Source organism: Panulirus ornatus, chromosome 15, assembly GCF_036320965.1.
Source record: "Panulirus ornatus isolate Po-2019 chromosome 15, ASM3632096v1, whole genome shotgun sequence".
Lineage (NCBI taxonomy): Eukaryota > Metazoa > Arthropoda > Malacostraca > Decapoda > Palinuridae > Panulirus > Panulirus ornatus.
The window spans coordinates 17,290,694-17,303,193 of NC_092238.1; the positions used below are offsets into that span (position 1 = coordinate 17,290,694).

Genomic DNA, 12,500 nt, shown 5'->3' on the forward strand with positions numbered 1-12,500 from the left:
ATACTGGTGCCGACTTGGTTGTCTGAGTGTGTGTCATGGACTTTGAGCATCAATGAACGAAGAGGTTGGACGTGTTAGAAATGAAATGCCTGAGAACAATATGAAGCATGAGATGGAATGATCGTGTAAGAAATGATAGTGTAAGTGAGAGGTGTGGTAGTGCGAAGGGTCTGGTTGACAACGTTGAGCAGCGTGTGCTGGAGTGGTTCCAACATTCTGAAAGGATAAGAGGAAAAAATTCAAATGACTCAGATTTACGAATCAGATGTGGAAGGATGAAGGAAGAAGAGAGCAAGAGGGAGCTGGAAGGATGCACTGGAACAAGCTTGGAGATAATGTGGCTTGAACAATCAGGAGGATGAAACGGTTTATGGAACAGGAGAATTAGATTAGGGTGGTATACAGTGGGCGACAGTGTGAGAATAGTGAAGCAATCCAAAATCTTATGCAGAGAACTCAAGGCAAAGATGCTACAAACTACAGACAAATCCAGGATCTCTACAACAAGACAATCATGGAACAGTCTTGGTTCACTGGAAGCTTCAGAGTACTCAGGAGGCTCCAGTCACCCATTCATATTCACTGCGAACAATGTTTATCTTGACTTGGTGAATATCCTTCTTTAGAGACAAAAGATACGATACAACCTGGTTAGGTTAGGTTAGGTTAGGTGAAGTTACGGGTCAGAGTTAAGCTAAATTTACTGGCTTGAATGAAAATGATTTGTATCATATGTTTGGCCACTCACGTCAGATACTTAGCATAATCATATGTACAGTATCTGAACGTGCAAAATAAGTGACCATCAATATATTCTCGTTGCATGCTTATTGAGGACTTAAACTGTAATACCACTGGTTCGTGAAGACATCTCTTCTCATTATTAATGCTATATATTCATATACCATGTACAGTGTGTGTCCATTTAAGATATTTGTGTATTTCGTTGCGTTTTATCTACGACGATAATATAACAGACTTCACGCTGCAGTAAGTCAGTGCGGTTCGAACCAACTGTCCGGCTTTTATCAAATTAATGACAAGCGATTAGAGAACATGGAAGCATGTTCTTTCTCAAAAGTCTCTACCTTACAGTTTCATTTCAGTTTCCAATCTAGAGCCTTCCTTTGTGTCAAAGTCGCTCAGAAGCCATACTATGAACAGAAAATCCCACAGAAACAAAGTTCGATAATCAACCGCTGAACTGCTCACTAACCAAAATCATTGTCGAATGCACTGAGTCACCGATGACCTTACCTTGCTAGTAACGTGTAGTGCGTACCTACCCACTGCTCGTAATCCTTGCTCATGAGCATTTGATCTGTAGTCATGTATTTCGTAGGTCAAAAATTTTACGTGACACCGACCCTGGGTATGAATGTCTGATTAATCATCAATCATAGCCAAAGACATCATCTTCATCATGCCGATCTTCGTTAGGGCCAGGTTCGGTGGATCGTTTGATTTTTTTTTTCTTTTTTTGCTGAAATAGCACTGACAACTGAAGCCCGAATCAAGGCCATCAAGCCATCTTTGCTGAAGATGAAAGCCGGTAAGGCGGCGGGTTTGAATGGTATTGCATTGGAATCTATAAAAAAGGGGTGACTGTGTTGTTGACTGGTTGGTAAGGATATTCAAAGTATGTATGGTTCATGGTGAAGTGCCTGAGGACTGGCGGAATGCATGCATAGTGCCATTGTACAAAGGCAAAGTGTTCATTTTACAGAGGTATAAACTTGTTTAGTGTTCCTGGGAAATAACATGTGAGGGTATTGATTGAGAGAGAAAAGGCATGTACAGAGCATCAAGTTGGGGAAGAGCAGTGTGGTTTCAGAAGAGGTATATGTCAGGTGTTTCCTTTGAAGAATGTATGTAAGAAATACTGAGAAAATAAGATGGATGTGTATATAGCGTTTATGGATCTTGAGAAGGCATATGATAGGGTGGATGGAGATGCTTTGTGGAAGGTTTTAAGAGTATATGGTATGGGAGGTAAGTTGAAAGAAGCAGTGAAAAGATTTTATCAAGGGTGTGCGGCATGTGTACGAGTAGGAAGAGAGGAAAGTGACTGGTTCCCAGTGAATGTCGGTCTGAGACAGGGGTGTGTGATAGCTCCATGGTTGTTTAACTTGTTTATGGATGGGATGTTATAGAGGTAAATGCAAGAGTTTTGGAGAGAGGGGCATGTATACAGTCTGTTCTGGATGAGAGGGCTTGGGAAATGAGTCAGTTGATGTTTGCTGATGATACAGCGCTGGTGGATGATTCGGGTGAGAAACTGCAGAAGTTGATGACTGAGTTTGATAAAGTGTGTAAAAAAAGAAAGCTGAGCGTAAATGTGAAAAAGAGCAAGGTAATTAGGTCAAGAATGGTTGAGGGACAGGTTTATTGGGAGATAAGTTCGAATGGAGGAATACTGGAGGAAGTGAAGTGTTTTAGATACCTGGGAGTGGACTTGGCAGCGGATGGAAGCATGGAAGCGGAAGTGAGTCTTACTTTTGGGGAGGGAGCCAAGGGTCTGGGAGCATTGAAGAATGTGGAAGTCGAGAACGATATCTCGGAAAGCAAAAATGGGTATGTTTGAAGGAATAGTGGTTCCAACAATGTTATATAGCTGCGAGGCATGGGCTGTAGATAGGTTTGTGCGGAGGAAATGAAATGTTTGAGGACAATATGTTGTGTGAGGTGGTTTGATCAAGTAAGTAATGAAAGGGTAAGAGATATGTGAGGTATTAAAAAGAGTATGGTTGAGAGAGCAGAAGAGGGAGTGTTGAAATGGTTCGGGCACATGGAGAAAATGAGTGAGGAAAGGTTGACAAAGAGGATATATGTCAGAGGTTGAGGGAAGAAGGAGAAGCGGGAGACCAAATTGGAGGTAGAAGGATTGAGTGAAAAAGATTTTGAGCGATCGGGGCCTGAACATACAGGAGGGTGAAAGGCATGCAAGGAGTGAATTGGAACGATGTGGTATAACGGGGTCGACGTGCTGTCAATGGATTGAACCAGGGAATGTGAAGCGTCTGGGGTAAACCATGGAAAGTTTTGTGGGGCCTGGTTATGGAAAAGGAGCTGTTGTTTCGGTGCATTACACATGACAGCTAGAGACTGAGTGTGAACGAATGTGGCCTTTTTCGTTTGTTCCTGGCGCTGCCTCCCTGGAGGGAGGAGGGGGATTGGGGAATGCAATTTCTTGTGTGGCGAGGTGGTGACGGAAATGGATGAAGGCAGCAAGTATGGATATATACATGTGAATATATGTATATTTCTGAGTATGCTGTATACTTTGAAATATGTATGTATGCATATGTGGATGAGTTGGGCCATTTCTCGTCTGTTTCCATGCGCTACCTCGCTAACGCGGGAGACGGCGGTTAACTATGATAAAGAGAATATATATATACCACTATGATAAAGAGAATATATATACCACATCGATCCAATTCACTCTATTCCTTGCCCTCCTTTCACCCTCCTGCATGTTCAGGCCCCGATCACTCAAAATCTTTTTCACTCCATCTTTCCACCTCCAATTTGGTCTCCCACTTCTCGTTCCCTCCACCTCCGACACATATATCCTCTTGGTCAATCTTTCCTCACTCATTCTCTGCATGTGCCCAAACCATTTCAAAACACCCTCTTCTGCTCTCTCAACCACGCTCTTTTTATTTCCACACATCTCTCTTACCCTTACATTACTTACTCGATCAAACCACCTCACACCACGCATTGTCCTCAAACATCTCATTTCCAGCACATCCACCCTCATGCGCACAACCCTATCCATAGCCCACGCCTCGCAACCATACAACATTGTTGGAACCACTATTCCTTCAAACATACCCATTTTTGCTTTCCGAGATAATGTTCTCGACTTCCACACATTCTTCAATGCTCCCAGGATTTTCGCCCCCTCCCCCACCCTATGATTCACTTCTGCTTCCATGGTTCCATCCGCTGCCAGATCCACTCCCAGATATGTAAAACACTTTACTTCCTCCAGTTTTTCTCCATTCAAACTTACCTTCCAATTGACTTGACCCTCAACCCTACTGTACCTAATAACCTTGCTCTTATTCACATTTACTCTTAACTTTCTTCTTTCACACACTTTACCAAACTCAGTCACCAGCTTCTGCAGTTTCTCACACGAATCAGCCACCAGCGCTGTATCATCAGCGAACAACAACTGACTCACTTCCCAAGCTCTCTCATCCACAACAGACTTCATACTTGCCCCTCTTTCCAAAACTCTTGCATTCACCTCCCTAACAACCCCATCCATAAACAAATTATATATATATATATTTTTTTTTTTTTTTTTTTTTCAAACTATTCGCCATTTCCCGCATTAGCGAGGTAGCGTTAAGAACAGAGGACTGGGCCTTTTTCGGAATATCCTCACCTGGCCCCCTCTGTTCCTTCTTTTGGAAAATTAAAAAAAAAAAACGAGAGGGGAGGATTTCCAGCCCCCCGCTCCCTCCCCTTTTAGTCGCCTTCTACGACACGCAGGGAATACGTGGGAAGTATTCTTAATCCCCTATCCCCAGGGATAAATCAATATATATATATATATATATATATATATATATATATATATATATATATATATATATATATATATATATATATATATATATATATATATATATATATATATATATTGATTGAGAGGGTGAAGGCATGTACAGAGCATCAGATTGGGGAAGAGCAGTGTGGTTTCAGAAGTGGTAGAGGATGTGTGGATCAGGTGTTTGCTTTAAAGAATGTATGTGAGAAATACTTAGAAAAGCAAATGGATTTGTATGTAGCATTTATGGATCTGGAGAAGGCATATGATAGAGTTGATAGAGATGCTCTGTGGAAGGTATTAAGAATATATGGTGTGGGAGGAAAGTTGTTAGAAGCAGTGAAAAGTTTTTATCGAGGATGTAAGGCATGTGTACGTGTAGGAAGAGAGGAAAGCGATTGGTTCTCAGTGAATGTAGGATTCCGGCAGGGGTGTGTGATGTCTCCATGGTTGTTTAATTTGTTTATGGATGGGGTTGTTAGGGAGGTAAATGCAAGAGTTTTGGAAAGAGGGGCAAGTATGAAGTCTGTTGGGGATGAGAGAGCTTGGGAAGTGAGTCAGTTGTTGTTCGCTGATGATACAGCGCTGGTGGCTGATTCATGTGAGAAAGTGCAGAAGCTGGTGACTGAGTTTGGTAAAGTGTGTGGAAGAAGAAAGTTAAGAGTAAATGTGAATAAGAGCAAGGTTATTAGGTACAGTAGGGTTGAGGGTCAAGTCAATTGGGAGGTGAGTTTGAATGGAGAAAAACTGGAGGAAGTGAAGTGTTTTAGATATCTGGGAGTGGATCTGGCAGCGGATGGAACCATGGAAGCGGAAGTGGATCATAGGGTGGGGGAGGGGGCGAAAATTCTGGGGGCCTTGAAGAATGTGTGGAAGTCGAGAACATTATCTCGGAAAGCAAAAATGGGTATGTATGAAGGAATAGTGGTTCCAACAATGTTGTATGGTTGCGAGGCGTGGGCTATGGATAGAGTTGTGCGCAGGAGGATGGATGTGCTGGAAATGAGATGTTTGAGGACAATGTGTGGTGTGAGGTGGTTTGATCGAGTGAGTAACGTAAGGGTAAGAGAGATGTGTGGAAATAAAAAGAGCGTGGTTGAGAGAGCAGAAGAGGGTGTTTTGAAGTGGTTTGGGCACATGGAGAGGATGAGTGAGGAAAGATTGACCAAGAGGATATATGTGTCGGAGGTGGAGGGAACAAGGAGAAGAGGGAGACCAAATTGGAGGTGGAAAGATGGAGTGAAAAAGATTTTGTGTGATCGGGGCCTGAACATGCAGGAGGGTGAAAGGAGGGCAAGGAATAGAGTGAATTGGAGCGATGTTGTATACCGGGGTTGACGTGCTGTCAGTGGATTGAATCAAGGCATGTGAAGCGTCTGGGGTAAGCCATGGAAAGCTGTGTAGGTATGTATATTTGCGTGTGTGGACGTATGTATATACATGTGTATGGGGGGGGTTGGGCCATTTCTTTCGTCTGTTTCCTTGCGCTACCTCGCAAACGCGGGAGACAGCGACAAAGTATAAAAAAAAAAAGAAAAATATATATATATATATATATATATATATATATATATATATATATATATATATATATATATATATATATATATATACACATATGGATTTGTATGTAGCATTTATGGATCTGGAGAAGGCATATGATAGAGTTGATAGAGATGCTCTGTGGAAGGTATTAAGAATATATGGTGTGGGAGGCAAGTTGTTAGAAGCAGTGAAAAGTTTTTATCGAGGATGTAAGGCATGTGTACGTGTAGGAAGAGAGGAAAGTGATTGGTTCTCAGTGAATGTAGGTTTGCGGCAGGGGTGTGTGATGTCTCCATGGTTGTTTGATTTGTTTATGGATGGGGTTGTTAGGGAGGTGAATGCAAGAGTTTTGGAAAGAGGGGCAAGTATGAAGTCTGTTGGGGATGAGAGAGCTTGGGAAGTGAGTCAGTTGTTGTTCGCTGATGATACAGCGCTGGTGGCTGATTCATGTGAGAAACTGCAGAAGCTGGTGACTGAGTTTGGTAAAGTGTGTGAAAGAAGAAAGTTAAGAGTAAATGTGAATAAGAGCAAGGTTATTAGGTACAGTAGGGTTGAGGGTCAAGTCAATTGGGAGGTAAGTTTGAATGGAGAAAAACTGGGGGAGGTGAAGTGTTTTAGATATCTGGGAGTGGATCTGGCAGCGGATGGAACCATGGAAGCGGAAGTGGATCATAGGGTGGGGGAGGGGGCGAAAATTCTGGGAGCCTTGAAAAATGTGTGGAAGTCGAGAACATTATCTCGGAAAGCAAAAATGGGTATGTTTAAAGGAATAGTGGTTCCAACAATGTTGTATGGTTGCGAGGCGTGGGCTATGGATAGAGTTGTGCGCAGGAGGATGGATGTGCTGGAAATGAGATGTTTGAGGACAATGTGTGGTGTGAGGTGGTTTGATCGAGTAAGTAACGTAAGGGTAAGAGAGATGTGTGGAAATAAAAAGAGCGTGGTTGAGAGAGCAGAAGAGGGTGTTTTGAAGTGGTTTGGGCACATGGAGAGAATGAGTGAGGAAAGATTGACCAAGAGGATATATGTGTCGGAGGTGGAGGGAACGAGGAGAAGTGGGAGACCAAATTGGAGGTGGAAAGATGGAGTGAAAAAGATTTTGTGTGATCGGGGCCTGAACATGCAGGAGGGTGAAAGGCGGGCAAGGAATATAGTGAATTGGATCGATGTGGTATACCGGGGTTGACGTGCTGTCAGTAGATTGAATCAAGGCATGTGAAGCGTCTGGGGTAAACCATGGAAAGCTGTGTAGGTATGTATATTTTGGGTGTGTGGATGTATGTATATACATGTGTATGGGGGTGGGTTGGGCCATTTTTTTCGTCTGTTTCCTTGCGCTACCTCGCAAACGCGGGAGACAGCGACAAAGAAAAAAAATTATATGTATATATGGGAGGGTATTGATTGAGAGGGTGAAGGCATGTACAGAGCATCAGATTGGGGAAGAGCAGTGTGGTTTCAGAAGTGGTAAAGGATGTGTGGATCAGGTGTTTGCTTTAAAGAATGTATGTGAGAAATACTTAGAAAAGCAAATGGATTTGTATGTAGCATTTATGGATCTGGAGAAGGCATATGATAGAGTTGATAGAGATGCTCTGTGTAAGGTATTAAGAATATATGGTGTGGGAGGAAAGTTGTTAGAAGCAGTGAAAAGTTTTTATCGAGGATGTAAGGCATGTGTACGTGTAGGAAGAGAGGAAAGTGATTGGTTCTCAGTGAATGTAGGATTCCGGCAGGGGTGTGTGATGTCTCCATGGTTGTTTAATTTGTTTATGGATGGGGTTGTTAGGGAGGTAAATGCAAGAGTTTTGGAAAGAGGGGCAAGTATGAAGTCTGTTGGGGATGAGAGAGCTTGGGAAGTGAGTCAGTTGTTGTTCGCTGATGATACAGCGCTGGTGGCTGATTCATGTGAGAAACTGCAGAAGCTGGTGACTGAGTTTGGTAAAGTGTGTGGAAGAAGAAAGTTAAGAGTAAATGTGAATAAGAGCAAGGTTATTAGGTACAGTAGGGTTGAGGGTCAAGTCAATTGGGAGGTGAGTTTGAATGGAGAAAAACTGGAGGAAGTGAAGTGTTTTAGATATCTGGGCGTGGATCTGGCAGCGGATGGAACCATGGAAGCGGAAGTGGATCATAGGGTGGGGGAGGGGGCGAAAATTCTGGGAGCCTTGAAGAATGTGTGGAAGTCGAGAACATTATCTCGGAAAGCAAAAATGAGTATGTTTGAAGGAATAGTGGTTACAACAATGTTGTATGGTTGCGAGGCGTGGGCTATGGATAGAGTTGTGCGCAGGAGGATGGATGTGCTGGAAATGAGATGTTTGAGGACAATGTGTGGTGTGAGGTGGTTTGATCGAGTAAGTAACGTAAGGGTAAGAGAGATGTGTGGAAATAAAAAGAGCGTGCTTGAGAGAGCAGAAGAGGGTGTTTTGAAATGGTTCGGGCACATGGAGAGAATGAGTGAGGAAAGATTGACCAAGAGAATATATGTGTCGGAGGTGGAGGGAACGAGGAGAAGAGGGAGACCAAATTGGAGGTGGAAAGATGGAGTGAAAAAGATTTTGTGTGATCGGGGCCTGAGCATGCAGGAGGGTGAAAGGAGGGCAAGGAATAGAGTGAATTGGAGCGATGTGGTATACCGGGGTTGAGGTGCTGACAGTGGATTGAATCAAGGCATGTGAAAAGTCTGGGGTAAACCATGGAAAGCTGTGTAGGTATGTATATTTGCGTGTGTGGACGTATGTATATACATGTGTATGGGGGTGGGTTGGGCCATTTCTTTCGTCTGTTTCCTTGCGCTACCTCGCAAACGCGGGAGACAGCGACAAAGCAAAAAAAAAAAAAAAAAAAAAAAAATATATATATATATATATATATATATATATATATATATATATATATATATATATATATATATATATATATATACATATATATATGTTTATATATATATATATATATATATATATATATATATATATATATATATATATATATATATATATATATATATATCGATTGTCCAAGACAGACAACGAGCGTATCACAACCTTATCTTGTGGACAAGAAGGGGAATTGTTCACAAATTTTATCAATAATAAAGCTATCCAATTTGTATAGACCTTCACTAATATCAAGGTTATAATTCTTTGTTTATTCAGTAGTAGAAGATTCAGTGTTATTTTTCGTGGTACTGAAGTTAGAGTTAATAACTGAGATGGCATTACTCCAGTCAATACAATGATCGTAGTTTTTAACGTGATTAAACAAGGCATTTGATTCTTTCCTGTTCTTATACTATATCTATGTTGCTTAAGTCTAATAGAAAGATCCTTGCTAGTCTGCCCAACATAAAACTTATCACAATTTCTACATGGCACTTTATAGATGCATCCAGTAGAATTTTCTAGTGAGTTCCTGATTAAGATATTCTTTATAGTATTATTGTTGCTGAAGGCAACATTTACATTAAAGGATTTAAGCAGCATGGGAAGTAAAGTAAAATTATTATAAAAAAGTAGAACTAAAAGATTCTTGGTGTCAATGGGAGGTTTGGGCTCAACTCTATAGAATAATCTGAAGGTGGTGATCAATAGAACAATACGGCGCTATTTAGTTACAATCCAACATGGCCTGGGTATCATACAGAACCTCATCCTATGGTTAAAATCCAACATGGCCTGGGTATCATACAGAACCTCCTCCTATGGTTATAATCCAACATGGCCTGGGTATCATACAGAACCTCCTCCTATGGTTATAATCCAACATGGCCTGGGTATCATACAGAACCTCCTCCAATGGTTATAATCCAACATGGCCTGGGTATCATACAGAACGTCTTCCTATGGTTATAATCCAACTTGTCCTAGGACTCATACAGAGCCTCTTCCTATCGTATATCACTCGAATTTCATACACAAGATATAAGTATGTTAAAGAGATACCACACGTTTTGAAATGTGGTTCCAATAGCTCCGTAACGTTTGCATGTGCAATATGACTGATACAGACACTAGCGGTATGGCGGCCAGGATTACAAACCTTAAGAAGTGTTAAAGGTAATTCTTTGCTTTAATTTGTGAAAACATATCGTCCCGCTGGTTCCCTCTCGGATTCTTAGTTAGATAAGGATTCTGTTCATGTAGATATATATATATTTCGTCTATGCCCGCATGAGAAAAATCTAACAAAGTAACGTAACATAGCATACTCAAATATTTGACGATATTTTTCAACATTTTTTTCTTTCTCTCTCACCGAAGACTTGCTGCAGTACGTATTGAGAGCACAAATACCGTACATACTGTTGTCTTGGCTTTAACATTTTGTTTGACTCTTGCTTTCATCATGATTATTACCTATCAGTATCTACTGTTTACAGTATCCTGAACATTCCCTCTGGCATGCCACTCCGCTAGCGAGGGAGTCGGTCGAGGTTGCGTGTAGTCACCTTCTGTAAAAGTCACACTAATGTTAAAAAAGAGATGAGAACATTGCAGTGTCCATTTACATACAACCTGACATAAAGGACGGGAAAGGAGGAATAGGGATACAAATGACACTTGTGCGTGATGTTCTTGTCTCGTGCATGCAGCAGTCAGTGGATGTGGCTCAGGTCGGGCCACTCTGGTGCTCGTGCAGAATCATGTTCTAAAGAACAATATCAAATGAGTCTAAATTACATTGGTACCTGCAGCACTCCTGCTTAAATGAATCGACAATCAGCTCTATTAAGATGGTTGAAGCTTCTGTTTACTAGCATATTACAACCTAATGATCTGTCTAACAGATGGAGTATCGTCGATGCGATGGCCACGTCATTACTAACTAATCCGCCTCACAGATATGAATATCATGACCGTGAATCCTGAGCTGTGACACCTTGACTATTGCTAGAGATACGAATGTCTCCGGCTGTAAACAGCAGAGACGGCTTAGATGACCATAACACATTTGGACTTTATATATCGAGAGTTTACTTCTCCCATATCCAGCTTGCTCTCTGGCCGGACTGTCTTGGCAAATGGATCAACCTGTCGCTCCTTCTCCATGACCAGGGGCGTCCCTCGGAATTCTGCCACGTCCCCTAAACTCTTCCTCCATTTCATCAACGATTTCCATTCTTTCAGAGATTATCAGATGTCCTCATACAATGATGACTTAACGCTGAATTTCTTCATATTTTTCAAATCCACTCAATTTTTATTCTCCTGATCTACATCATATCTCTTCACAACTTTTTTGATAGATATATCTAGTCAGGATTATCCAGTATGGAGACGGAACCTAATTATGTTTGGTGTTTTTGAAATACAATTTCTTCCGATTTCTCTTTCTAGATCCCTTACACCGTTCTAATTTTCTTTGATGGTTCTAATATTCCACACACAAATCATTAAGTCTAAGTGTTGTCTACAGAGAATCTAATCTGTGATGGAAACTACACATTATACAAATAGCCAAGTTTCCCTCTGAGAAACTCAGAGTTCTGCTCATAACGGGAGGAGTGCATGAGTCCTGCCCTCACACTTGGGGAGGCTCCAGTTGTACATACTCAAGAGTGAAGACTAAAACGATTCGATTTATCAGCTTTCCTGATCTCGCCTTAACCCGCAGTGATGGTTCTCTCTCTCTTCTGTGCGTATTACTTTGGCTTATGATCCCAAGAACTGGTTGTCTGTGTACCTCCGCCACTATGTATAACTCGGCAAACCATTACGTCGCATGATTACTGTGTGGCCATTGGGAACACAAGCGGGATCTTTGTATTCTGTTTGTTTACCAAACACGGCTAAAGTCGGTAGCACTTTACCTTCCCATGTTTTCCCAAGCAGCCACCACCTGACCCGTTATACCAGACAGGTTTGTCCATTTCAGGCAAAACAGACAATCTTTTCTCGTTTTTCCTTACTTCTGTCTCTCTTTTTTCTTAGTCTTTCTTTACGCTCTACTGCGGTTTGACGACGATGAGAACTCTCCTCGGTGACCAGAACCTACGACCTAAAAATGGAATAAATGGGTAGTTCAGTGAGTGGGATGATAGTGGTGCAGGCGCCCAGTACCTTCACTTGGTTATATATACAGTAAACATACTTTGTCTCCTCTGTGCCTCTCGCACCGCTTATGAAATATGAAAACAAATGATTTGCTAAATATTAAACTCGGTTAAATTTCCTAGCTGTCTTTCCAACACTTGCACTAGGAATATGTAGTCTAATATCAGTTTCATGACACTCCTGCTTCATGTTGGGGCCCACTCAACTCTAGAGACGTTTGGAGACGCTTGTTCTAGAGCATAAATCTTCTCAACAGATGAAGGCGATGATACCCCAGAAATCTCTGGGGTTAGGCGGCGACGGCGCGGAAGCTGGGGATAGCGGAGGTACGA

The 12,500-nt window shown here is 41.7% G+C and overlaps 1 protein-coding gene across 1 annotated transcript in view; it reads left to right on the forward strand.

The window, feature by feature from the left end:
- Positions 1 to 12,500, forward strand: part of LOC139753618 (uncharacterized) — a 64,077-nt gene that overhangs the window by 5,410 nt on the left and 46,167 nt on the right. Inside the window, exon 2 of the mRNA XM_071670235.1 lies at positions 12,425 to 12,500. This exon is cut by the window's right edge and continues 131 nt beyond it. Within this exon, the coding sequence (XP_071526336.1) occupies positions 12,425 to 12,500 (76 nt within the window). The remainder of the gene's footprint in view (positions 1 to 12,424) is intronic.